The 27,791-nt window shown below is 45.5% G+C and overlaps 1 protein-coding gene across 2 annotated transcripts in view; it reads left to right on the top strand.

Moving 5' to 3' along the window:
• ARID3C (AT-rich interaction domain 3C) overlaps positions 1-27,791 on the top strand; it is a 509,756-nt gene that overhangs the window by 466,518 nt on the left and 15,447 nt on the right. For both annotated transcript variants that reach the window (XM_033935644.1, XM_033935635.1), the window contains exon 7: positions 22,745-22,834. In XM_033935644.1, the coding sequence (XP_033791535.1) occupies positions 22,745-22,834 (90 nt within the window). The remainder of the gene's footprint in view (positions 1-22,744; positions 22,835-27,791) is intronic.

Here is a 27,791-nt window from a genome sequence, read left to right as displayed (position 1 = left end):
CCGCAAGACCGCTCGCACCCCCACCCCGAAGGACCGCTCGCACGCACCCGCACCCCCACCCTGAAGGACCGTTCGCACCCCCACCCCGAAGGAGCGCTCGCACTCCCACCCCGAAGGATCGCTCGCACCCCCACCCGAAGGACCGCTCGCACCCCCAAAGCTTCCCCCCCCTCCCCCATGGAGAAGCTGTCTACCTTGTTTCCGGATGCCAGTGAGCCCAGCTGTTTCCTCTGCCGGCGGTCCCGCCCCTTCTCTGAGCCCTGCTGTGCTGCATTTTCTTCCGGCGGTCCCGCCCTTTCTCTGACGTCAGAGAAAGGGCGGGACCGCCTGAAGAGGAAGCAGCGCAGCACAGGGCTCTGAGAAGGGGCAGGACCGCCGGCAGAGGAAGCAGCTGGGCTGGCATCCGGAAACAAGGTAGACAGCTTCTCCATGGGGGAGGGGGGGGAGGCTGTGGGGGTGCGAGCGGTCCTTCGGGTGGGGGTGCAAGCGGTCCTTCGGGGTGGGAGTGCGAGCGCTCCTTCCGGGTGATGAATCGGGTGTCGGGGGGGGGGAAAACTATGTAAAAAAAAATTTGTACAACGCGCTCACGCGTATAACGCGCAAGGGTATGGGCGGTTTGTAAAAACCACGTATATAACGCGCGCGTTATATGCGAGAAAATACGGTAGTTCTTTGTAGCATCTTCTACCAAAATTTTTCACAAACTTTCCATCAATATACTTTCAACATCTTATACAATCCATGCAATGATTTAAATTTTAGGAATCGTATTAGATAAACATCTTACTATGAAAACCCAGATAGATGTTGTTGTACGTAAAAGTTATTTTACTTTATGGAGGCTTCGAACAATTAGACCCTATTTTGAATTTTCAGCCTTTAAATTATTGGTCCAGTCATTACTGTTGAGTCTCGACTATTGCAATATTGCTTATGTATCAGTTACTAAGAAGGAATTATTGAGATTATCATTGATACAGAACACGGCAGTTAGATTGATTTACGGATCGAAGAAATACGATCATGTTACGTTATTTTATTGCGAATTGCCTGTGGAAGCTCGGGTATTGTTCAAGTTGAGCTATTTTTGTTACAAGGATTTATAGGGTGCAGCCCCTACTTATCTGGCTAATAGTTTTTCCATAGCTAGGCACAAATGCAGTAGGAAAACTCCTGCTCTGTTCAATTTCCCTTCTGTAAAAGGTTATAAAAGCAAGAAATTCCTAAATCACTCTTTAGCATCTCAGGCAGCTTCACATGAAAAAGAATTTCTATCATTGTTGCTCACAGACATTTTAGAAAACAGCTAAAAACTAGAGAATGACACGGTGACAAAATTCATCACCGTTACCGTCCCCGCAGATAACGGCGGGAAATAAACCCATGTCATTTTCTAGTGTCTATTTCATCCTCTGTCCTTCTACACACCAGCATTCTTCAAAGCAAAGCTTGCGGGTCAGTGGTTGTGGCCATTCATACTCTGATTCTTATGTGAGCCAAGGATAATGAAGCCATTGTGACATCACTGATGTGATTGGCTCTTAGGCACTGGTGGAATGAGGCATTATGACATCACAATATCTGCTCTGGATACCAGAGACTGTCATTCTGTAGTGTCTGTTTCAACCTCAGTCCTTCTACACCAGCATTCTTCAAAGCAAAGCTAGCGGGTCAGTGGTTGTGGCCATTCATACTCTGATTCTTACCTCTTTCCTTAAAGAATGACATGAAGATGGTTTCCCGCGGTTATCCGCAGGGACGGGAACGGTGATGAATTTTGTCACCGTGTCATTCTCCAAATACCTGACTAGCCGACTCATTCAAATAGACGATTATGTTTAATGTTTATAATCTTTTGTAAACCGCATAGAACTTTTTGGCAACACGGTCTATAAGTATAATGTTATGTTACATAGAAACATAGAAATAGACGGCAGATAAGGGCCACGGCCCATCCAGTCTGCCCACCCCAAAGACCCTCCCCTACCTTTCTCTGTGAATAGATCCCACGTGTCTATCCCATTTGGCCTTAAAATCAGGCACGCTGCTGGCCTCAATCACCTGAAGTGGAAGACTATTCCAGCGATCAACCACCCTTTCAGTGAAAAAGAATTTCCTGGTGTCCCCGTGCAGTTTCCCGCCCCTGATTTTCCACGGATTGCCCCCTTGTTGCCGCGGGACCCTTGAAAAAGAAGATATCTTCTTCCACCTCGATGCGGCCCGTGAGATACTTGAATGTCTCGATCATGTCACCCCTCTCTCTGCGTTCCTCGAGTGAGTATAGCTTTAATTTATCCAGCCATTCCTCGTACGGGAGATCCTTGAGTCCCGAGACCATCCTGGTGGCCATTCTCTGGCCGACTCAAGTCTCCGCACATCTTTGCGGTAATGCGGCCTCCAGAACTGTACACAGTACTCCAGGTGGGGCCTCACCATGGATCTATACAATGGCATAATGACTTCAGGCTTACGGCTGACGAAACTCCCTATGATTTGCCTTGCCTTGGATGAAGCTTGCTCCAGTTGCTCTTGTTATGTAAGAGCAAGCTGTTCTACTCTTATCTAATCTCGTAATATGGTTTTTATATACCGTTGTTATCCTCAAAAACTTGGTCCAAGTGGTTTTACAACAGGACAAATTGAACTGCACATTAACAGCCAACATACATACATAACACGATAAAATCTCATTAAAAATCTCTGGAATAATAGTTTTTAGGCTTTTTCAAAATCTTTCATAAGAAAAATCCAGTCTGGCTGACAAAGAAAGATTGTTTCATACAGTCGCCGCTTTATAGACAAAAGCAGACTGAAGCAAGCCCTTCTATTTCATTCCATATGGCCTTTTCTTTTCTATTTTTTTAATTTCTTTATTCACATATCCTGTGCTTTTGATAAATCTGCCTTTCTCTGTTTTTCTTTTCGTTTCTGGGTCTGGCAGTTTTCACCCACTCCTTTAAGCCTCCCCCAAAAATTGGAGTCGTGTTGCGATAAGCCAGGGCTGCCCAAGTCCGGTCCTCGAGATCTACTGGCAGGCCAGGTTTTCAGGAGATCCGCAATGAATATGCATGAGAGAGATTTGCCTGCACTGCCATCTTGGTATGCAAATCTCTCTCATGCGTGTTCATTGCGGATCTCCTGAAAACCTGGCCTGCCAGTGGATCTCGAGGACCGGACTTGGGCAGCCCTGCAATAAGCCTTTGTTTACTTATTTATTGGAACCTTCTAGAGATTTGCCGCCTTGTTTTGCCTCTCCCAGCCTTGTAACATATGTTGTTTAGTCATTGTGACTTCTCAGACAAAGACCACACTGCATAGTAGCCACCAAGACCCAGATGCACTAATGCAGGGGTGTCCAATGTCGGTCCTTGAGGGCCGCAGTCCAGTCGGGTTTTCAGGATTTCCCCAATGAATATGCATGAGATCTATTTGCATGCACTGCTTTCAATGCATATTCATTGGGGAAATCCTGAAAACCCGACTGGACTGCGGCCCTCGAGGACCGACATTGGACACCCCTGCACTAATGTCACCGAGCCTCTAAAGATCATTGCTAAACTGGTAAACTGGTTTAGCATCGAAGTTATTTAACTGACCAATGTACTCAATGGCTCACTGCATGCTTCTCTGTTCGTCTCTTACAGCCTCTGAATCAACTATGCAAATGACCTCATTAGTATTAAAATGAGGTCAATAATATTAAAACCAGCCTACCAATCGATGCCCTAACATCACTTTGCTATGCACATAAAATAGCGATTAGTTTAAATGACCTGAAAAAAAACGACCGTGAGGTCTGCCATATTGCCACCCCAAGAAAAAGAGAGGCGGAAAGGATACCCACTTCCTCCTGCCTTGGAAACCCGGACTGCCATGCTCCCACCCCCGTGAAGATTGCGGCAACCCGATACCCCCCCCCCCATGGTCCCAAACCTCCATTTGCGAAGGCTGCTCAGACGCGTAAGGAACCTCCCAGGGGGCATCTGAGCCAATCAAGAGGGGATGTCCTGGCATGTGGAAGGGGGTCACTGCATAGGGAGCTCATGGCATCACTGGGGGTTGTGGCATTGGGCATTGGGGGGTCGGTTCTACAGAGGGCTACCCGGCAGCAGGAAGAAGTGGGCATCCATCCTGCTGCTCTGTAATTTAAAGGCGGGGGGTCCGAATGGCCAAGGCAGGAGAGAGTGGGCTTCCCTCCCGCCAATTTTTTTTTTAAAGTTCAGGACTGTCCTCGGAGGGGGGGCACAACTTTAAAAAAAATATGAACATGTATTATGCATGTGTAACATACGCACAACATCTGTGCCATTTTTTTAAAAAGTCTTCCTGCCGCGAAGAGCTGAGTGGCAGGAGGCTGCTTTTCCAATCGCTCAGCTATTCGGGCTTCCCCTGCCGGCTCTGCGCACGTGTTAGAGTTGCTTTCTCACCGACCGATCGGATGGGATTATGGTGAACCTCGGCAAAACTCATTTGCACGCAAACTTGTTGGAACATCGATCGCCGTTTTAAAATCGGGCAAAAAATCGGCCCACACAGTCTTAACGTTCATTTTGAATGCATCCAGGCATTATTGATTGCTTGATACACTGCTTTTCTGGAGTGTCAGTTCGGTTTACCTTACACAAAACCGTAGCCAACTCAGCGAACTGAAGCGCCAACTTGGAGATTGAACTAAGGACTTCCCATATGGCAGTGCTATGTTAAAAATTCCAATCAAAAACACTGCACAGGTTAGAATATAATACAAAAAATGTATATAAATCAAACGATATTGTGATGTGCTCAGAATCGAACCAAACAGCTATAGAATTAGCAAAGGTTGTACTGGGACCATCATAGCATTTTCACAGTCCTGTGCCACTCAATAAATCCTTTATATAAAAAAAACCCAGTCACTTATCTGAAAAGCTGTTCCAGGTGGGCTTTCACCATCCACATGTACATTCCCTCCAAGAATACCTCTAAGGCAGGGGTGTCAAACTAAGGCCCGCGGGCCAAATTTGTCCTGCAGGGCAATTAAATTTGTCCCGCCGTTCCTTCCCTCCCTCCATCCCGGCTTCCCAGTTTCACATTAAAGCAGCCTGCAGAGGATCGTTGGTCGGCTGTAGTGATCCTAGAAGGCTGCCGTAGCCTCAGCAGCACGTTCCATCTGCCGCTGTCCCGTACATCAGAAGAGGGGCGGGACAGTGGCAGAGGGAACGTGCTGCGGAGGCCGACGGCAGCCTGCTAGGATCGCTACAGCTGACCGGCGATCCTCTGCAGGGTGCTTTAATGTGAGACTGGGATGGAGGGAGGGAAGGAACAGAGGGTCAAATCTCGGGCCAAAAGGAAAGATGCCAGACCTCCGTGGGAGGGAAGGGAAGAAGAAAGAAGGAGACCCTGGCAAGCGAGTTATCAGAAGACAACCAGAGCCTGGGACCACGACATGATTTCAATAGTGACCAGACAAGAAAAAAGTGGAAAAGGAGGAGGGACTAAAAGGGGCCTTGAAAGGGGGGAGGGTAAGAGGGGGTGCAAGAAATCATAGTTGTCTAGGAGCTCATCTAGCGAAAGAGGTGGAAAGATTCATTTCTGATAAGTCAAGTAGGTTCAGCTGTCATAGAGGAAGGTTTTCAGTTTTTTTCCGGAATGTTGTATGTTTAGTTTCTTTTCTGATCATTTCTTTCAGGTTATTCCATGTTTTTACTCCTATGAATGTGAGCATGGAGTGGAACAAACGTCTGTAATGGAGATTTTTTTTTTTGTGGAAGGTAGATTCAACGGTATTCTGGAGGTAGACCAGGCCGTTGAGAATAGTTGGGTGAGAGGAGTGGCTGAGTTTCCGTGGATTATGCATGATGTTTTGAAGAATATTCGCGATGAAATTGGCAGCCAGTGTAATTGTTTGAGATAGGCTGAGATCGAATCATATTTCTTTAGGTTGAAGATAAGGCTGACAGCTGCGTTCTGAATGAGCTGCAGATTGTGAACTAGAGAGGAGTTGATCCCCAAGTTTGCTGAGTTGCAGTAGTCTAGCTGGGGTAGTACCATCAGCTGGACAATCAGCAAAATGATGTTGGTGGAAATATGGCTTAATAGGTCATAGTGAAGATGGTCTTTTTCCAGAGGCTGGCGATTTGAGGATGTATACTTTTTGTATTATATTCTAACCTGTGTAGTTTTTTTTTTTATTGTATTAGTTATTTTAATTGAAAAATGTAGTTAGCAACTTGATTTATAATAAAGATGTCATTTTATTATTATTTTTTTAATATCTTTATTCATTTTTAATACTTTCATTAAGTGAATACAAGAAAAATACATTTTACACTTTATACATCACTTAAAATTCCTTAGAATATATAATAAGATCAACACATTTTCCCATCAAAAATTATTATATAGCTATTGATGAAGTATATTCATAACCTTCCAAAAGTGCAAATGTCATATTTTTCATCTTTATAAAGAAATAGTAAGCACCTATATAAATATTTAATTATTCAAAACCCAAACCAATCCAACCCACCCACCCCATCATTCAATAAAAAAAAAACAACAAAAAAAACCCAAAGAAAAATCCACCCCCCCTCCCTCTGGAAGTGCATTTGATATAACAACAAATTCAAAACTATAATAAATCTACAAACAACATCAATGGGCCCCATATTAATTTAAAAATTTTTATATTTCCCGACAAATCAGCATTCATTTTCTCATATTTATAAATTAAACATAAATTTGCCCACCAGAATGTGAAATTTAAACGGTCCCAATTTTTCCAGTTTCTCATAATTAATTGTATATCTGTACCTGTCATAATTAAAAACAATCGCCTCCTATATTTGTCTAGGGGATCTGTGTAGTTTTTTGATTGGTGTTAAACCACCAGTGTAAAGCACAAAAAAGAGCAATAGGAAAAAAATAAAAATTACTTGTGTGTAAAGTCTATCATTACGTTTTAAAATTTTAGATTTTTATATTTATAATAGAAGAGCGTCAGAAGTCATTTATTTATGTACCGTAGTTTTCGCTCCATAAGACGCACTGTTTCCCCCCCTCCCCCGAGCATCTCGCGCTTGCTATTCTCAGGCTTTGTGATAGTAACGGCAGCACGCGCCCCTCAGTTCTTACACTGTAACAGCCTACGGGGGAAGGAGGCGGCGGCTTAGGACGCGAGCGTGCGTACACCGCATAACCCAAACAATGCAACCTGCCAACGCCACCACCGCTCGCTTTCTCGTTACAATGGGCGAGTGTGCGTGCTCTCTCAGCTGCCCCCCTCCCGTGCGAATGTTGCAGGTCCCGCGCAGCTCAGCCAGTGAGAGGATGCGAGCGTGAGGGAGCGCCTGCGCTGGCTGCTGGTTTAATGTCGCCTGTCAGTATACCTGACCTCAGGGGTTGGACTCGTTCCTGTTATTCATATTATCGCGATTATAATTAACAGCAACGACCACAACAAACTATCAAGTCAAACTAGTGTTCAGAGTAGAACGCTGGTGATGGTAAACACTTCTCCCTCCGTATTCGCTGTGATAGGGGATTAACAGACCTACGAATACAGAAAAACCGTGAATAACTTTTTCATATGTTATTCGCTGTTTTCTATTAAAACCATCGTGAATATGGTGAAACCGTGAATAACATGGTAGGAGACCTGGCCTGTTCCTGAAAGAGACGCAAAACACGATTTTCTTTGTAAACACTTGGAATGGGCGATTTCTCTATGCAAGCTGATGTAATTTGGGGGAGGAGCCAGCAAGCTAAAAACTGCAAATAATCGAAACCGCGATTTCTGAAACCGGGAATACGGAGGGAGAAATGTACATCCCAGGGTACTGAAAGAACTCAAACATGAAATTGCTGACCTGCTGTTAGTGATCTGTAACCGGTCGCTAAAATCCTCTGTAGTACCTGAAGATTGGAGAGTGACCAATGTTACACCGATTTTTAAAAAGGGCTCTAGGGGAGATCCAGGGAATTACAGACTGGTAAGCCTCACTTTGGTGCCGGGCAAAATGGTAGAAACGATTATAAAAAATAAAATTGTGGAACACGTAGATAAACATGATTTAATGAGACAGAGTCAGCATGGGTTCAGCTGAGGGTGATCTTGCCTCACCAATTTGCTTGACTTCTTTGAAGGTGTGAATAAACATGTGGATAAGGATGAGCCGGTTGATATAATATATCTAGTTTTTGAGAAAGCTTTTGATAAAGTTCCTCACGAGAGGCTCCTGAGAAAATTAAAGAGTCATGGGATATGTGGCAAAGTTCAGTTGTGGATTAGGAATTAGTTATCGGATAGAAAACAGAGGGTAGGGTTAAATGGTCAATTTTCTCAATGGAGGAGAGTAAACAGTGGAGTGCCGGAGGGATTTGTACTGGGACCGGTGCTATTTAACTTATTTATAAATGATCTGGAAATTGGAATGACGAGTGAGGTGATTAAATTTGCAGATGATACTAAACTGTTCAAAGTTATTAAAATGCATGCAAAGATTAGGACTGTAAACCAGGCGGGGATGTTATTTAAAAATACCATTGTGGAAGCCCAGACCAGATGCATTCCACGTAACAGCAAAGGTGGAAAGAAGAGGAAATGAGAGCCGACTTGGTTAAAAGGTGAAGTGAAAGAGGCTATTAGAGCTGAAAAACCATCCTTTAAAGAATGGAAAAAGGATCCGAATAAAGAAACACAAGCACTGGCAAGTTAGATGCAAAGCATTGATAAAGACAGCTAAGAAAGAATATGAAGAGAAACTTGCAAAAGAGGCAAAAACTCATAGCAATTTTTTTAGGTACATCAGAAGCAGAAAACCTGTGAGGGATTCTGTAGGACCGTTGGATGACCAAGGAGCGAAAGGGGTGCTCAGAGAGGATAAGGTCATAGCGGAAAGACTGAATGAATTCTTTGCTTCAGTCTACGGAAGAAGATGTAACTGAACTGGAAATGGTAGTAACGATTATAATGATAGAAACAATTATTTTTCTCAATGGAAGAGAGTAAACAGTGGAGTGCCGCAGGGGTCTGTACTGGGACTGGTGCTATTTAACTTATTTATAAATGATCTGGAAATTGGAACGACGAGTGAGGTGATTAAATTTGAAGATGACTCTAAACTGTTCAACGTTGTTGAAACGCATGCGGATTGTGAAAAATTGCAGGCCACTGCTTGCCCTGTATTGGTAGCATGGAATATTGCTACTCCTTGGGTTTTGGCCAGGTACTATTGACCTGGATTGGCCACCGTGAGGACGGTGTACTGGGCTTGATGGACCGTTGGTCTGACCCAGTAAGTCTATTCTTATGTTCATATGTTGGTCTTTTGGGATGGGGGCAGGTTTTTAACCCAGTCAGCATTTGTCTTGGCTCTTTTTCTCCCCCCACCTTTATCGCTGAAGCTGTGGCGACCAATTCGGCAGATCAGTTCCTGCCATCTGCAACGGAGTTCAAAGCCTAAGCAAGGGTGCTTGATTAGAGCAGACCAAGGCCAAAATTTAATAATATGCTAAACCTCAATATTTCTTTTCTAGTTTTCCTCTTTTTAGAATTGCTTTTGAGATTTATACTTAATTTTTTATTCAAAACCTCAAACATCAGGCCTTACATTAAAGATCCCCTTTTCTCCTTTGGTTCTTTACCTCCCCTTTCTTTTATTTTGAGCAATGTATCCTCCCCATTTGCCCATGTGTATCATGTTATGTCTGTATCGTAATTGTGAATTTGTTCCCTTTATTTTATATTTTTAAAACTTTTTAATACTTTGTATAAATTGGAAACTGCTTTGCTTGCAAAAGCGGCATAATCAAGACCCAAATAAACTTGAAACTCTAAATCTAGTGTGCGTCTTATGGTCAGGTGCTTCTTATAGTGTGAAAAATATGGTAATTCGTTTTCTATTCTGTTATCCCCAAAGAGCTCAGAACAGGCTACAGGTTAAACATACTTAATTTCAGTACAAGTTTACAATACAAGTTTTACATGACACATACTGGTTCTGGTACCAATATACGTTTCTTTGTAGTCCATCGGTCAAGGGTAGGGGTTTAGGTGAAGAGGTATGTTTTTATTGCTTTTCTAAAGCTGATGAATCCTTCAAGGGATCTGATCTGCGGGGACAGCCGATTCCAGTGGCTCGGTTTGAAGTGGGAGTAGGAACGTCGTTTTGCGGTTTGCAGTTGAAATGAAGGGCATGACCAAGGGGCGTTTTGAGGTGTATTTCATTCTGCGGAGGGACCGATTTGGTACGTACAGAGGAAGTTTAGCCGTCAAAGGACTTGTTATGGGGCATCCCATTACAGGACCCAACCTTCAGTTCCCTTTCTTCAATCGTCTGCGCTTTCCATTTTTTAATAAATGCTTAGTAATATAAAGGAAGTATTGTAATAATCAATCACCAAATAAAAATCTGTCACTGCAGTCACTTTATCTGGATCAGCGCTGAATAAGATGAATTTCTTTCTTCACATGATACCCACTGTGCCCGCAATGAGGAACTTGGCGTTTCAGCAGGGTTCACCTATCTTCACTGGAGTTCCTGTTTTTCAAGTGAATTGCTATAAGCTGAAAGAGACACACTGAGCTCAACGTATGTTCTTTCAAGAAATATCTACTATAGAAATCCCAAATTAGACTCCTTCATAAGAACATAAAAATAGCCCTACTGGGTCAGACCAATGGTCCATCAAGCCCAGTAGCCCGTTTTCATGATGGCCAATCCAGGTCACTAGTACCTGGCCAAAACCCAAGGAGTAGCAAAATTCCATTCAGAATCCTAAAGAATCGCAAGATTCTGGAATCCCAAAGAGTAACAAAAGATAGAACGCCAAAGAGTAGCAACATTCCATTCAGAATCCTAAAGAATAGTAAGATTCTGGAATCCCAGAGAGTAACAAAATTCTAGAATCCTAAAGAATCACAAAAGATTCCAGAACTCCAAAGAGTAGCAACATTCCATTCAGAATCCTAAAGAATAGTAAGATTCTGGAATCCCAGAGAGTAACAAAATTCTAGAATCCCAAAGAATAACAAAAGATTCCGGAACCCCAAAGAGTAGCAACATTCCATTCAGAATCCTAAAGAATAGTAAGATTCTGGAATCCCAGAGAGTAACAAAATTCTAGAATCCCACAGAATAACAAAAGATTCCGGAACTCCAAAGAGTAGCAACATTCCATTCAGAATCCTAAAGAATAGTAAGATTCTGGAATCCCAGAGAGTAACAAAATTCTAGAATCCCAAAGAATTCCGGAACCCCAAAGAGTAACAACATTCCAAGCCACAGATCCAGGGCAAGCAGTGTCTTCCCCCATATCTTTCTCAATAACAGACTATGGACTTTCCTCCCTTTTCACAAAACCGCGATACCAGTATTTAGCGCAAAGCATTCAGCACGCTGGTCTGCGCTAAAAACCGCTATCGCAGGTTTTGGAAAAAAAAAAAAAAAAAAAGAGGGGGTAAATTTGAGAGTTATTTAATAAAATTCTTTAAGCGTTGTATGGGTAATTGTAACAATGGTGAAATTAAAGTAGATAGAATAGAATTGCTCATCAATGCGAGGGATGTGCTTGTTTTTGAGTGCCAACTAACTCAAAAACTCGGTTCGATAGTCGACAAACAAAAACGCGTCTTGCTGCAGTCGTTCTCTTTTTTCCAGTTTAATTTCTGTCAGAGCTGAAAATCCAAGTTTCGCAAAGATAAGAAGATCCAAACGGTAGCAAAGCCTCAATTGCTTTGTTGCTCAAGTTAGGATAACTACTGCATAAAAAAATAAAATTAAAATCACTTGCCATTAGTTTTCAAGGACCAATCTATCTGGGATCAAGTGAACAATATATTGGAAAATCCAGTGGCATTGACGTACGATACCAACCTATTTGGTACGTTAATGAGAGCTAAAAGTCAAATATCTGCTCGGAATAACAAACTTCTCTTTATAATGACAGGGGTTGCCGTAGAACTCATTATTAAGGATTGGAAGAACTGGGATAGTAACATAGTAGATGACGGCAGATAAAGACCCGAATGGTCCATCCAGTCTGCCCAACCTGATTCAATTTAAATTTTTAATTTTTTTCTTCTTAGCTATTTCTGGGCAAGAATCCAAAGCTCTACCTGGTACTGTGCTTGGGTTCCTACTGTCGAGATTCATCGAGGAGGCCTATAGGAGGAAGGTGGAGGAACAGGACCAGCAGCTGCACAGACGGATGTCGGCAGACGAGACCAGGATCCACAAGGCGACACCGGGGAAGGACCTAGCGGAGGAACCACGCAAGAGGAGGAGACCGTGACTCACCGGGACCCCGAGGGAGAGACACCGCACTACACCGAGGACACGGACCTGAGACAGAGGAGGTTGCTGAGGAAAGGGAAGTCTGCTATTGTGGTGGGAGACTCGATCTTGAGAGAGGTAAATAGTCACGTAGCTGGAGGAAGGGAGGACCGGCTAGTGACTTGTCTCCCAGGGGCCAAGACACGAGACATCACTGATAGGATCGAGAGGATCCTGGACGGAGCAGAGACAGAGGAGACTGCGGTAATAATCCACGTCGGAACGAATGATGTGAGCCGGAGGAACTTCAGCATGGACGCACTGACTGACCAGTTCAGGGTCCTGGGACGAAAGCTGAAGCGGAGTACCCGGAGGATAGCATTCTCAGAGATCCTGCCTGTACTGAGAGCAGATGCAAAGAGGCAGGCAGACCTCCAGGCTGTGAATGCATGGATGAGGAGATGGTGCCAGGAGGAGGGCTTCCACTTTGTGAGGAACTGGACGTCCTTCTGGGGAAAGAGCAAGCTCTACCGGCGGGACGGCCTGCACCTGAGCACAGCGGGAACTAGACTACTGGCAGCCAATGTGAGGAAGGAGATCGAGAGGGCTTTAAACTGAGGAGAGGGGGAAAGCTGACAGCTGATTTGATGTTGACGCTTCGGACAACAGTATCCAGAACAGATGCTGAACGGGCTGACTGCAAGGAGGAAGTAGAGAGACCGGTGGATCTTATGATCAGACAGCGAGGGAAACATCAGGTAAAGGGAGCTTGCTGGGAGGAGACTAAGGGGCATGGAGACACAGGGGGACTGGGTGGCACGAGGGCGAAAGCTGAGGGCAATATAGGGGTGCCACAAGGCGAGGGAGAGATCAAACGGAGGCTCAAGGGATGATAGCCCAGGAGGGGGCCGGTAGGGCTAGAACACCCAGAGGAAAAGTGGGGAAGTGGGGAAGTGGGGTGGCGGGAATGTGGGGAAACCGAAAGCTACGAGGGTAAAGGCCGAGAGCAAAGCAGGAGAACTGCCCGAAATTCAAGGGGAGGCGGCCCAGGTAAATACAGAGGTGGAGGAAAAACGACGGGACCTGCGGTGCTTATACGCAAATGCAAGAAGCCTCATGGCCAAGATGGGTGAACTAGAGGTCGTGGCCAAGGGGGAGGACCTGGATATAATTGGAATTACAGAAACATGGTGGACAGAGGAGAATCAATGGGATGTGGCGCTGCCGGGGTACAAGCTCTACAGGAGGGACAGGACCCACAAGAAGGGGGGAGGCATAGCACTATATATAAAGGACTCTATCTACTCGGTCAGGATGGATATGGCAAAGAAGGCAGAGGGGCTGGAATCGCTATGGGTCAAATTGCCGGGAAACAAGGGTGCAGGCATAAAACTGGGGCTGTACTATCGCCCACCTGGTACGCCGGAAGGAGTCGGACACGACTTGGGAGCTGAACTGAGACAAGAATGCAGGACTGGAAGTGTAACAGTGATGGGGGACTTCAACTACCCGGGGATTGACTGGAGTACGGGTCACTCCAACTGCACTAGGGAAACAGGATTTGTAGAAGCTGTGAGGGACTGCTTCATGGAGCAACTAGTCAGGGAACCGACGCGAGGGAGTGCTACTCTTGACCTTATCCTAAACCAGTGTTTTTCAACCGCTGTTCCGCGGCACACTAGTGTGCCGCGAGATGTTGCCTGGTGTGCCGTACGGTCAGGGCCGCCATCAGGACAGTACCACCAGTCCTGCATTCAGGGGCCCGGAGCTAACAGGGGGCCCGGGCTCCCCCAGGGTCCTAGGCCACAGTCTAGGGAGAGGGGCGGTCCGCCCCACGTGGACAGGAGAGAGCTGGACGGGGGACCCGCGGAGTTCAATACATCTCGAGCCGCGAGGCTCGTCTTCTGTTCCTGCCTGCCCTGCAGCTAACATATAGCCGATCGCAAGCATTCCCCGATGTCAGCGCTGACGTCGGAGGGAGGGCTTAAGCAAAGCCTGCCCTCCGACGTCAGCGCTGACGTCGGAGAATACTTCCGTTCGGCTATTTGTGCACGGCAGGGCAAGCAGGAAGCAGAAGACAAGCCTCGCGGCTTGAGCTTCGTTTTGCTGAGAAAGTTGCAAAGATGGGCTGGGAGGCAAACACAGAACACAAAAGGGGGGAGGGAGTGCGTTTTGGACACGAGGCATGAACTTGGGAGAGAGGAAGGGAGGGAAAGAGATGCTGAGGTGGGGGAGGGAATGGGTTTTTGGACACAGAAGGCATGGACTTGGGAGAGAGGAAGGAAGGGAAAGAGATGCTGAGGTGGGGGAGGGAATGAGTGTTTGGACACAGAAGAAATGGACTTGGGAGAGAGGAAGGGAGGGAAAGAGATGGTTGTGTACACGGGGAATAGAAGAAAGAAGAATTTTTGGTCATAGGGAGGGAGTGAGGTACAGATAGTGGCATACCAGGGTGGGGGGGGCGGTCTGCCCCACCCCGGGTTTACATCCCAAGGGGATGCACAGCTGGCCACCCTCCAGTGTTGTCCCTAGGCCGGCAAACTGCGGCTCTTTAGCCACTTGAGTGCCACCGCTGCCATCGGGAACAGGCCGGCGCCAAGTTCTCCCTGCTTTTCCCTGTGGGGCCGGCCAACTCTCGCCACTCGCGTCAATTCTGACGTCGGAGAGGACGTTCTGGGCCAGCCAATCGCTGCCTGGCTGGCCTAGAACGTCCTCTCCGACGTTAGAATAGACGACGGGTGGCGAGAGTTGGTCGGCCCCGCGGGGAAGAGAAGCAGGGAGAACTTGGCGCCGGCCTGTTCCCGATGGCGGCGGTGGCACTCAAGTGAATTACTTTATATATAGGCACAGGGTTAAATTTTTTAACATTTTCTAATGGTGGTGTGCCTCGTGATTTTTTTCATGAAACAAGTGTGCCTTTGCCCAAAAAAGGTTGAAAAACACTGTCCTAAACGGATTAGGGGGGCCTGCAAGAGGGGTAGAAGTGGGAGGACCACTAGGCAACAGTGACCACAACGCGATCAGATTTACATTAGAAAGGGGGACACCCACAGTAAGGAGGACCGCAACAACTGCGCTCAACTTCAGGAAAAGGAACTATGTTGCTATGAGGGAAATGGTGGGGAGGAAGCTCAGAAACATCCTTAAGATGGAGACTGTAGGAAGCGCCTGGACCCTATTCAGGGACACCCTGCAGGAAGCACAAAGAATGTACGTCCCCAGTTTCAGGAAAGGCGGCAAGAACAAGCGGTCAAAGGACCCGGTTTGGATCTCAGCAGAAGTAAAGAGGGCAATAAATGACAAAAAAGTATCCTTCCGGAGATGGAAAAAGGACCCAACGGAGGAAAATCACCAGGCGCACAGGAAATGCCAAAAGGAATGCCACCGAGAGATTAAAAAAGCAAAAGGGAAATACGAAGAGGGGCTGGCCAGGGAGGCGAAAAACTTCAAGGCATTCTTCAGTTACGTAAAGGGGAAGCGACCAGCGAGAGAGGAGGTGGGGCCGTTGGACGATGGGGATAGGAAGGGAGTGATTAAGGAGGATAAAGAGGTAGCTGAGAGGTTGAACACGTTCTTCTCTACGGTTTTCACGAGAGAAGACACATCTAATATACCGGACTCAGAGGAGCTCATGAGTGGGGAACAGGCTGAAAAATTGGAACACATAGAGGTAAGTAAGGAGGATGTCCTCAAACAGATAGACAGGTTAAAATGCGGCAAATCGCCGGGCCCAGACGGGATCCACCCAAGGGTTCTGAAAGAACTAAGACAAGAAATAGCGGGCACAATCCAGCATGTTTGCAACCTATCCTTGAAAACTGGAGAGGTACCAGAGGACTGGAAATTGGCGAATGTCACACCTATCTTCAAGAAGGGATCGAGGGGTGACCCCGGGAACTACAGGCCGGTGAGCCTGACTTCAATTATAGGGAAGATGGTGGAAGCTATGATCAAAGATGGTATTTGCGAGCACATCGAGAGAAATGGTCTACTGAGAACAAGCCAGCATGGATTCTGTAAGGGAAGGTCATGCTTAACGAACCTTCTGTACTTCTTTGAGGGAATAAGCAGTCGGGTGGACAATGGGGAACCTATAGACATCATTTACCTCGATTTTCAAAAGGCTTTCGACAAGGTGCCACATGAAAGGCTGCTTAGGAAGCTGTGGAACCATGGGGTGGGAGGGGATGTGCACAGATGGATCAAGCACTGGTTGACGGGTGGACTGCAGAGGGTCGGAGTAAAGGGACAATATTCTGACTGGTGGGGAGTCACGAGCGGTGTGCCACAGGGATCGGTGCTGGGGCCGTTACTCTTCAACATATTTATCAATGACCTGGAAAAGGAGGCAAAGTGCGAGGTTATAAAATTTGCAGACGATACCAAACTGTGCGGCAGAGTTAGGTCCAGGGAGGAGTGTGAGGACCTGCAAAGGGACCTGGACAAGCTGGAAGACTGGGCAAACAAATGGCAAATGCGCTTTAACGTGGAAAAATGCAAGGTCATGCATATAGGGAAAAAGAACCCGTTGTTCAACTACAAATTGGGGGGGGGCATTGTTGGGAGACAGCAGTCTTGAGAGAGACTTGGGTGTGCTGGTGGATGCATCACTGAAGCCATCTGCACAGTGCACAGCAGCCTCGAAAAAAGCCAACAGGATGCTGGGCATCATAAAGAGGGGCATAACAACCAGGACGCGGGAAGTCATCATGCCATTGTATCGAGCGATGGTGCGTCCACATCTGGAATACTGCGTTCAATATTGGTCGCCGTACCTCAAGAAGGACATGGCGGTACTTGAGAGAGTCCAAAGGAGAGCAACGAAACTGGTAAGAGGGCTGAAACACTGCCCATACGCCGAGAGGTTGGATAGGCTGGGGCTCTTCTCTCTGGAAAAAAGGAGGCTCAGGGGAGATATGATAGAGACCTTCAAGATCATGAGGGGCATAGAGAGGGTGGATAGGGACAGATTCTTCAGGCTGAAGGGGACAACAGGTACGAGGGGGCATTCGGAGAAACTGAAGGGAGATAGGTTCAAAACAAATGCAAGGAAGTTTTTTTTCACACAAAGGGTCGTGGACACTTGGAATGCGCTACCGGAGGAAGTGATCAGGCAGAGTACGGTACAAGGATTCAAACAGGGATTGGACGGATTCCTGAGGGATAAAGGGATCGTGGGATACTGAGAGAGGTGCTGGGATGTAACACAGGTATAGAAAGCTAACCAGGTAATAAGTATAGAAACCCAACCAGGTCGTGCATGTGCAAGACCGGAGGGTTAGGACTTCGATGGGAAGATAGGACTCAATGGGAAACCAAGGTGGCAAAGGGGCCCCTTCTGGGATTCAGACAGGTCGTGACCTGTTTGGGCCGCACGGGAGCGGACTGCTGGGCAGGATGGACCTATGGTCTGCCCCGGCGGAGGCACTGCTTATGTTCTTATGTAAAACCTACACCCTCCCAGCCATTGAAGCCCTCCCCAGCCCATCCTCCACCAAATGGCCATATACAGACACATACATATACAGATAGGATAAATTACACTTTCTGGTGGGAATCCCATTGTTATAATTTTAAAATGGAGCGTCTGATGTCTATACAGCAGAGAAGGTACAGGAATTTTATGGATGTTTGGGAGCAGTTGACTACATTTTTTTAAAAATTATTTATCATTTCAAATTATCATTACATCACAATGATAAGGAAATAGTGAAATACAATACAATCAGTACATGCCGATAAGCAAAATTAACATAAGGAAATATTGCATTCAACATAGTCCACAATAGGTGAAGGAGAAAAGAAGAGAAAAAAACAGCCCCTAGGGGAAGGGATACATTAACCAAATTAAGAATTCTAAAATAAAGAGCAGTAACAGCCTTCCAAAAAGTAACGCCACACAATCCCGGTTCAATCTGGATGCGTAGAGATACCCTTACCTTCTAAGAAAAAGCCTAATTGGGCAGGTTCAAAAAAGACATATTTAGTTTCCTGAAAGGAAACCACACATTTACGAGGGAATCTTAACGGAAAAACTGCCCCTAATGATATCACTTTCATTCGGTATGTTAGAAATTCTTTTCTTCTAGATTGCGTCCATTTTGAGACATCAGGAAACATATATATTCGTCCTCCCAAGTAGGATACTAAATTTTGTAAGGAATGATAACTGACTTAATTTTACTGACCTTTAAACGTACACATCCAGGGGGGGGAGGGGTTTGTACTGGAATTGTTTTGGGGAATTTTTAGATAGTTTCTTGTGGGTATTTATTTTCTTGATGAATAGGTGGGAGGGCGGAGGAAAATAATTGCTTATTACTATATGTAAGTTTATTGTGCTTTTCTTGTAATATTATATGTACATGAATTATTTGTATGCACAATTGTAATTGGAAAATTGAATAAAGATTATTTAAAAAAAAACCAAGAATGGTGCTTGTCTGGGCGGTTGTATTCTTACACACACAAATGCTCAACTTTGGAATTCTCTCCCTATCTATTTAAGGGAAGAATCCAATATAGAAAAATTCAAAGGTAAACTAAAGAGTTTTCTCTTTAACGATGCTTTTGCTAATTAACCATCTAATTTTTATCACAGTATATTATTTATTCATAAGCTTTATTGAAGCTTTAAGTCTTTCCCTTTCCCCTTTTGTGCTTCCCTTATTTGTTCCTTACTCTTTAAACATATTGTAACTCTTCCCCATATTTTTCCTCACGTATCTTGTTTTTTAATGTATTGTCTGTCTTTTAATGTATTTTTCCCTCAAAACTGTAATTTTAGTAATTTGTAAATCGCTTAGAATTTGGATTAAGCGTTTAATCAAAATACAATAAACTTGAAACTTGACTTGAAACTCATAACATGCACAGGCTCTTGGTATGTGACGTTCATGTCATCTATTCTTTTAGTTCCAATCTGTTTATTATTATAAAATCGCACAGATACAGAAAACATACATCAACTTGTACAGTTCACAAAAGTCATGGTGAAACTAAGGTACAATATAGCAAACAAATCAGATATTCACAAGCAAAATATAATATATATAGTGAATGTATCATAAAGATTGAACATAGACATCAATGGGAGCCCAAGAGATTGGGTCGATAGTCTCTGTCGATGTGGCATTTTTTTCAGCTGCATATTGTTCGAATCTTTTATATAAGCACTAGTCTTTAAGCCCGTTACATTAACGGGTGCTAGAAAGCAGCCCCCTTTCCCTCTCCCCCTCCAGTTCCTCCCTAACTGTCTCTCCGTAGCCTCCCTTCTGTCTTCACCCCTAAGCAAAATGATCTGCCTCCCAGCACACCCCTCCCCCTGAAGCAGCCCCCTTTCCCTCTACCCCTCCAATTCCTCCCTGACAGTGTCTCCGTGGCCCCCCCTTCTGTCGCCCCCCCAAGCAAAGCTGTCTGCCTCCAAGCACACCCCTCCCCCAAAGCAGGCCCCTTTCCCTCTCCTGCTCCAGTTCCTCCCTGTCTCTCTGTGGTCCCCCTTCTGTCTCCTCCCCCCCAAGCAAAGCTGTCTGCCTCCAAGCACAGCCCTTCTCCAAAGCAGGCCCCTTTCCTTCTCCAGCTCCAGTTCCTCCCTGTCTCTCCATGGCCCCCCTTCTGTCTCCCCCCCCAAGCAAAGCTGTGTGCCTCCAAGCACACCCGTACCCCAAAGCAGGCCCCTTTCCCTCTCCAGCTCCAGTTCCTCCCTGTCTCTCCGTGGCCCCCTTCTGTCTCCCCCCCCCCAAGCAAAGTTGTGTGCCTCCAAGCACACCCTTACCCCAAAGCAGGCCCCTTTCCCACTTCCTCTTCCTTCTTCCCAGTTCCACCCTGTCTCTTCGTGGCTCACGCGATTTTCTCTTCTCGCGGTCTGGCCAGCTCCCCTAGTCCCTTGCCGCCGCCGCCACCCCCTTCCCTTCCCGCGGTCGACAAACCTCTTGCCTCCAGCAGCCGCCGCAGCACTGTAAACACGCTGCTTCGCGGCCTCTACTGCCCCAATTTGCTCTTCCGTGTCCCTGATGACGTCATCAGGGAAACGGAAGAGCAAATGAAGGCAGTAGAGGCCGCGAAACAGCGTGTTTACAGTGCTGCGGCGGCTGCTGGAGGCAAGAGTTTTGTCGACCGCGGGAAGGGAAGGGGGTGGCGGTGGCGGCAAAGGACTAAGGTAGCCGGCCAGACCGCGAGAAGGGTGGGCTGAGAGGAACCCGGGACCGTTGCACAGTGTAAATACAGTTGCTCAGTGTGAGGCTTCCTTCGCTCTTCCGGGTCTGCATTATGACTCCTCAACGCGCCATCTAGCGCACGCGCAGTCGTGCGGCCACATCCCGACAGAAAAGGGATCAGGGAACACGTTTCGCTACTGCGCATGCGCGGGCTAGCATTTTATTATTTAAGATAAGGAATTCCACCAGAAGGTGAAATTCAGTCGAGAAGCTGACTTCCAATTTTGAAGCACATGTTGAATTCCTACTGAAATCATAATGTCAATCAGCTTGTCTTCACATAGACTGGATTTAAAGCAGGGGCGAAGAGAACGTTTAATAATAATATCATAGGAGAGATCAGCAGTAGAGAATGACACGGTGACAAAATTCATCACCGTTCCCGTCCCCGCGGATAACCGCGGGAAACCATCTTCATGTCATTCTTTAAGGAGAGAGGGAAGAATCAGAGTATGAATGGCCACAACCACTGACCCGCAAGCTTTGCTTTGAAGAATGCTGGTGTAGAAGGACTGAGGTTGAAACAGACTCTACAGAATGACAGTCTCTGGTATCCAGAGCAGATATTGTGATGTCATAATGCCTCATTCCACCAGTGCCTAAGAGCCAATCACATCAGTGATGTCACAATGGCTTCATTATCCTTGACTCCCATAAGAATCAGAGTATGAATGGCCACAACCACTGACCCGCAAGCTTTGCTTTGAAGAATGCTGGTGTAGAAGGACGGAGGCTGAAACAGACACTACAGAATGACAGTCTCTGGTATCCAGAGCAGATATTGTGATGTCATAATGCCTCATTCCACCAGTGCCTAAGAACCAATCACATCAGTGATGTCACAATGGCTTCATTATCATTGGCTCACATAAGAATCAGAGTATGAATGGCCACAACCACTGACCCACAAGCTTTGCTTTGAAGAATGCTGGTGTAGAAGGACTGAGGCTGAAACAGACACTACAGAATGACAGTCTCTGGTATCCAGAGCAGATATTGTGATGTCATAATACCTCATTCCACCAGTGCCTAAGAGCCAATCACATCAGTGATGTCACAATGGCTTCATTATCCTTGGCTCCCATAAGAATCAGAGTATAATTGGGCACAATCACTGACCCACAAGCTTTGCTTTGAAGAATGCTGGTGTAGAAGGACCGAGCTTGAAATAGACACTAGAAAATGACATGGGATTATTTCCCGCGGTTATCCGCGGGGACGGGAACGGTGATGAATTTTGTCACCGTGTCATTCTCTAATCAGCAGTACATTTAGTAATATGACATATAAAGGACCAAATCTGCATCCAAAAATTAACAGACCCTTATTATCAGCTAGTATGTCTCAATCACTTCTATTTGTAATGTGGAGAGCGATATGGACTCCTTACAAAAAGAAGAAAGCGAACCTTTCTCCTGATGATAATTGCTGGTATTGTTTACAGTCACAAGGAACGCTTAGTCACATGTTATTCACATATCATGTCATCTATTCTAGTGTATACTTATGAAGGGAAGTTTTAAAATGAAAGTCAAATTCTGTAATCACTCGTAGCACGCCCAGAATCTCTTCAGGTCACACTACTATGCCATGGCACACAGCTTGAGAGACAGTGGGTTAAAATTAGAGCCTCAGCACCCTTAGGTTGTGGGTTCAAATCCCATGCTGCTCCTTGTGACCCTGGGCAATTCACTCAATCACCCATTGCTCCAGGTGCATTAGATAAAGTGTAAGCCCACCAGGACAGGGGGGGGGGTGCTCCAAGACCAAGCTCAGAAACGGTGATCTAGACCAGTGGTTCCCAAACCTGTCCTGGGGGACCCCCAGCCAGTCAGGTTTTCCAGATATCCCTAATGAATATGCATGAGAGAGATTTGCATACCTGTCACTTCCATTATATGCAAATCTCTCTCATGCATATTCATTAGGGATATCTGGAAAACCTGACTGGCTGGGGATCCCCCAGGACAGGTTTGGGAACCACTGATCTAGACCATCTAAGCAATTGGGGAGCAGGGCCTCTAAATCCTAATCGGGGCAGATCCTTCCCCTTTTCTACCTCCCCCCAATTAAAAAAATAAAATAAAGCTATAACCAGACACAGAAACGCACGCACACAAAAACGTAGCACCTTAGGTGAGGTCCAGCGAGATTAATACTCGGGAGGCGACTTATCAGGCCGACTGTATGTTTTTTGAGCAGGCCCATCTCAGTTGTGTTTCTCTTAATGCTCACATTGGTCTTTTCTTTCCCCCCCCTTGCTTCTTTCGACAGATGACAGACAAGAGACAGCATTGAATCTGTCTACCAACGGTATTAGCAGCATCAACATGTCAATAGAAATAAATGGAATGGTCTACACAGGTAAACAGAAGCTTGCTTTCGCAATGTAATTGCAGGCAGGAAATCCAATAACTTATAGTCAGTGTCTGGATGCAGAGTTATTTCCTCAATCTGATGTCTTTACTATAAAATCCATTGTAATGAAGTGGTGAGGCGGACGGTGGTCAGGAGGGGGGAAAAGAGAGAGAAGTTAAATATCTCCGAAGTGCCCTGGCAGTTTGCAGTCGATGGTACTTATTATCTTGAGAGAGGTGGAGGAAGAACTGGGGGGAGGAGGGTGGTTGGGGGGGGGGCAGTCCCAAGCTACAGAAAATTAAGTGCTGATTGGCAGAGGATTGTTATCTTAAGTCCTAGACTATAATTACCTCCAGATCCCAGGCCTGTCAGATCAGCCCTTCAGCAGTCAAGCAGAAGTTGGTGATGGTATCTATTATTGGGTTGGCGGGAGAGACTGCCGCGTGTTGGCCTTTTCAGCGCACGCAAGTGTGGGGGATAGGAGAGCCCCCGCTCCATGCTACAGGGATAACTGTGTTTGCTCCAGGTAGCCCCCAGAACGCTAGAGCTACAGGTTAGAAAAAAGAGCAAGGGTAATCTCTTCTAATGCCCTCGTTATGGGGGAAAGGGAGGAGTCATCACAGAGCAGCTGAGATGCAAAGCACCCCACTGCAACTCTAGGGGTTCATGTTTTTTTTTCAGAAACAGGATTTTCTCATGGTCTTAAAGAATCACCTGCCACACAGGAACTAGTATATCTACGAGGGGCCGCTGAAAAGTTCTCAGCCCAACCGAGAAGAGAACGATGTGGAGCCATGAAACTTACAAGTTATTCCACACTTTGCTTTTCTTGGCACTCTTTATTTTAATGATATGAAATGAAACAAAAAGTGTCAGGAAAAGGGTGGAATAGCTTGCAAGTTTCATGGTTCAACATCATTCTCTTTTTGGCTGGGCTGAGAACTTTTTAGCGGCCCCTCGTAGTGTGATGTCACAATGGCTCGGTTTCCCCATACTTGTGCCCATTTACTGGATGCATTTGCCTCACTGAAACGAAAAGTGTTGATTAACTTGTAAGTTTCATGGCTCCACGTCGTTTTCTTCTTGGTTGGGCTGAGAACTTTTCAGCGGCCCCTTGTAGTGTGACATCATAATGCCTCATTCCACCAATGCCTAAGAGCCAACCTCCTCGGTGATGTCACAATGGCTCAGTTTCCCCATACTTGTGCCCATTTACTAGATGTATTTGCCTCATTGAAACAAGGAGTGTGGAATAACTTGTAAGTTTCATGGCTCCACATTGTTTTCTTCTTGGCTGGGCTGAGAACTTTTCAGTGGCCCCTTGTATTGTGATGTCATAATGCCTTATAGCCAACCACATCGGTGATGTCACAATAGCTTGGTTTCCTTATACTGTACCTGGGCCTATTTTCTAGATGCATTTGCCTCATTGAAACGAAGAGTGTGGAATAACTTCTAAGTTTCATGGTTCGACATCATTCTCGTCTTGGCTGGGCTGAGAACTTTTCAGCGGCCCCTCATATTGTGATGTCATAATGCCTCATTCTACCAATGCCTAAGAGCCATCCTCCTCGGTGATGTCACAATGGCTTGGTTTCCCTATACTTGTGCCCATTTATTAGATGCATTTGCCTCATTGAAACGAAAAGTGTGGAATAACTTGTAAGTTTCATGGCTCCACATCATTCTCTTCTCGGTTGGGCTGAGAACTTTTCATTGGTCCCTCATATAATTAATCACAAAAAGAAGAGAAAAACTTAAACATGCTAAAAATATACCCTCTAAAATACATGTTTTGCCATAGTAAAGGGTGATGCAGTCTCATATACCCCATATCTGTGGTACAGCCAAAGTGGTTTATACTGTATGCAGGTACTTTTTCTGCCCTTAATGATCTCACAGTCTAAATTTTGGACCTGGAGAAACAAGGGGCTAAGTGATTTGCCCAGGGTCACGAGGAGCCACAGTGGCACTCAAACTCGGAGGAAGATTCTCAAAATTTAACGTGGGTGCTAAGCCTGCTCCAGCTGGTTTAGTGGGACAGTATTATCAGAATGGCTCATGGTAGTCTTTTCTGAGCTTCCTAGCTGTCTCCGACTCTGCCATGCAAATGTAGTGCAACGAGGTGATTAATATTAAAATGTTAGTAAAATGTGCCTGTTAATATTAAAAGGAGCACTTTGGGCAATTCTCTATCATCGCTGGGTGATTCCCTAACCTCGTTGTACCACATTTGTGGGCAAAATTTTCTGGCAGGGTCTAAGCTGTCATAGCCTCACTTTTTGATCAGTGCTTGAGCGCTGATTGGCTGAGGCACTGACAGGATAGTAAGGTTTGACAGCTCAGGACACCCCCTCCCTGACAAATTAAAAAACAAAGAGACCCCCTGAATCGAGGATTGATGCCCACTCCCTCCCGCTGCCACCACAGTCTACCCCCCTGACTACCAAACACCTGGCACACCCCAGCAGCAGGAAGGATGCCCATTCCTTCCTGCCACTGACCCCCCCCCCCCCCACGACAACCAAACGCCCAACAGCAGGAGGCATGCACACTCCCTCCCGCTGTCCACTCCCTCCCACCATTGCCCAAGCCCTGACAATCCCTCCCCCATGTACCTTTAGCACGAAGGCCGGCCAGAGGGATGCCAATCCCCTCTAGCTGGCAGGCCCAACTCTTCAAAATGGCAGGCCTTCCCCTTCCTGGTGCATCCTGGGATACGCCTTGAAGGGTCCTAAGGCTCTGATTGTCCCAGGTATTTAAGGTTCCTGCTATGTTTTGCTGACAAATTATTTCAAGTAACATTGGCCTGCCAGTGTTGAGTTTTGGCACTGGCTAATATTCAACCGAATCTCTTTTTATCTGGATACATTTTCTGTAAGCAAAGATTTATCTCTGCAAATTTTCACTGATGAACGAGGTTTGTCTGGCTAACTGTTTGTGAGTGTTTTGAAGGACACAGATTGGGAAGTTTGAGTAGATTCTACACTTATACTGATTTTCATCGATGGGGTTGGAAAGAATTTTTTCACTGGACTGCAGAATTGGTTACAAAATGAGCAATGTATTTTTTTTATTTTAATCTTTATCTATTTCAGTGTCTCTCAAACTTTTTTAGTTCCGGAATGCTAAACGGAACAAATGTTTTTCGCTGCATATTATAACTGAAATTATAAAGTTGCAAAACCAACAAAAAAAATTAAATATGAGAGTTATTTATTTAAAGTTCTTTAAGCTATGGATGGGTAATTGTAACAACAGTGAAACTAAAGTAGATAGATTGGAATTGCTAATCAATGCGATGGAGGTGCTTGTTTTTTGAGGGCAAATTAACTCAAAGCACGGCTCAATAGTTAACAAGCAAACACGCATTTCATCATCCACCATCTGCAGTTGTTCTCTTTTTTTTCCCCAATTTAGGGCTCCTTTTACAAAGCTGTGCTTTCGGATTTTAACGCGCGCTAAATTGCCCCGCGGCTAAAATTCTGCATGCGCTAAAAACGCTATCACAGCTTTGTAAAAGGAGCCTCTAATTTCTGTCAGAGCTGAAAATCCAAGTTTCGAAAAAATAAGAAGATCCAAACGGTAACACAGCCTCGATTGCTTTGTTGCTCAAGTTAGGATAATTACTACCTAAAAAAATAAAACTACAATTTCTTGCCGTGAGTTTTCCAGGACCAATCACATCAAAGAATGATGTTTCTCTAGGCGGTTGTCTCTTTACGCACACCGACGCTCATAATATGGACAGACTCTTGCGTCTCTGAAGTACATGTCATCTATTCTAGTGTATACTTATGAAGGGAATTTTTTTAAATGAAAGTAAAATTCTGGAATCTCTCGTGGCACACCCAGAATCTCTTCAGGGCACACAGTTTGGAGAGACACTGATCTAATTTATTAAGTTTTATAGAGAACAAAAATATATCATCGATCAGAATATACATTACATTACATTAGAGATTTCTATTCCGCCTGTGCCTTGCGGTTCTAGGCGGATTACAATATGGAAGATATCTGGGCATTTCCAGTAGAATTGCATTACAGGAGAAGAGTAAATTACAGGTAACAGTAAAGAATTACCATACATTCAAGATTACAGAAGATGTTACATAGCTACAGATTCAAGTTACAGCGGATGGAGAGTAACAACATATACATGTTATCGAAGGTGGTTACATAGCGTTGATGATTACATGACGTTGGTTACACAATGTTGATGATATAGTCTGTAGAGGTGTTTAGTTTGAGGATGGGAGGTATTTTTTTGAATAGAAGTGTTTTTATTTCTTTTCGGAACACTTTTATGTCTGTTGTTTTGATCGGTATTTTTGAGATGGAAGGGTCAATTTTAGCTGCCTGAGTCGCTAGAAGGCTGTCGTATAGTTTCTTGCGTCGAGTACCATTGAGAGGTGGGTAGGTGAAAAGGTTCTGGGCTCTCCTTCTTCTGGGTGAGAGGTAGCGGTAACTACAACATATGGAATGTGTTAATATAGCTTTCTATACCTGTGTTACATCCCAGAACCTCTCTCAGTATCCCACGATCCCCCTATCCCTCAGGAATCCATCCAATCCCTGTTTGAACCCTTGTACCGTACTCTGCCTTATCACTTCCTCTGGTCGTGGACACTTGGAATGCGCTACCAGAGGAAGTGATAAGGCAGAGTACGGTACAAGGGTTCAAACAGGGATTGGACGGATTCCTGAGGGATAGGGGGATCGTGGGATACTGAGAGAGGTTCTGGGATGTAACACAGGTATAGAAAGCTAACCAGGAAATAAGTATAGAAATCCAACCAGGTCGTGGATGTGCAAGACCGGAGGGTTATGACTTCGATGGGAAGATAGGACTCAATGGGAAACCAAGGTGGCAAGGGGGCCCCTTCTGGTGACTCAGACAGGCCGTGACCTGTTCGGGCCGCCGCAGGAGCGGACTGCTGGGCGGGATGGACCTATGGTCTGA

Source organism: Geotrypetes seraphini, chromosome 1, assembly GCF_902459505.1.
Source record: "Geotrypetes seraphini chromosome 1, aGeoSer1.1, whole genome shotgun sequence".
NCBI classification, from domain to species: Eukaryota; Metazoa; Chordata; class Amphibia; order Gymnophiona; family Dermophiidae; genus Geotrypetes; species Geotrypetes seraphini.
The sequence above is the reverse complement of the archived record's forward strand: the minus strand, read 5'-3'. Positions and strand labels throughout refer to the sequence as shown.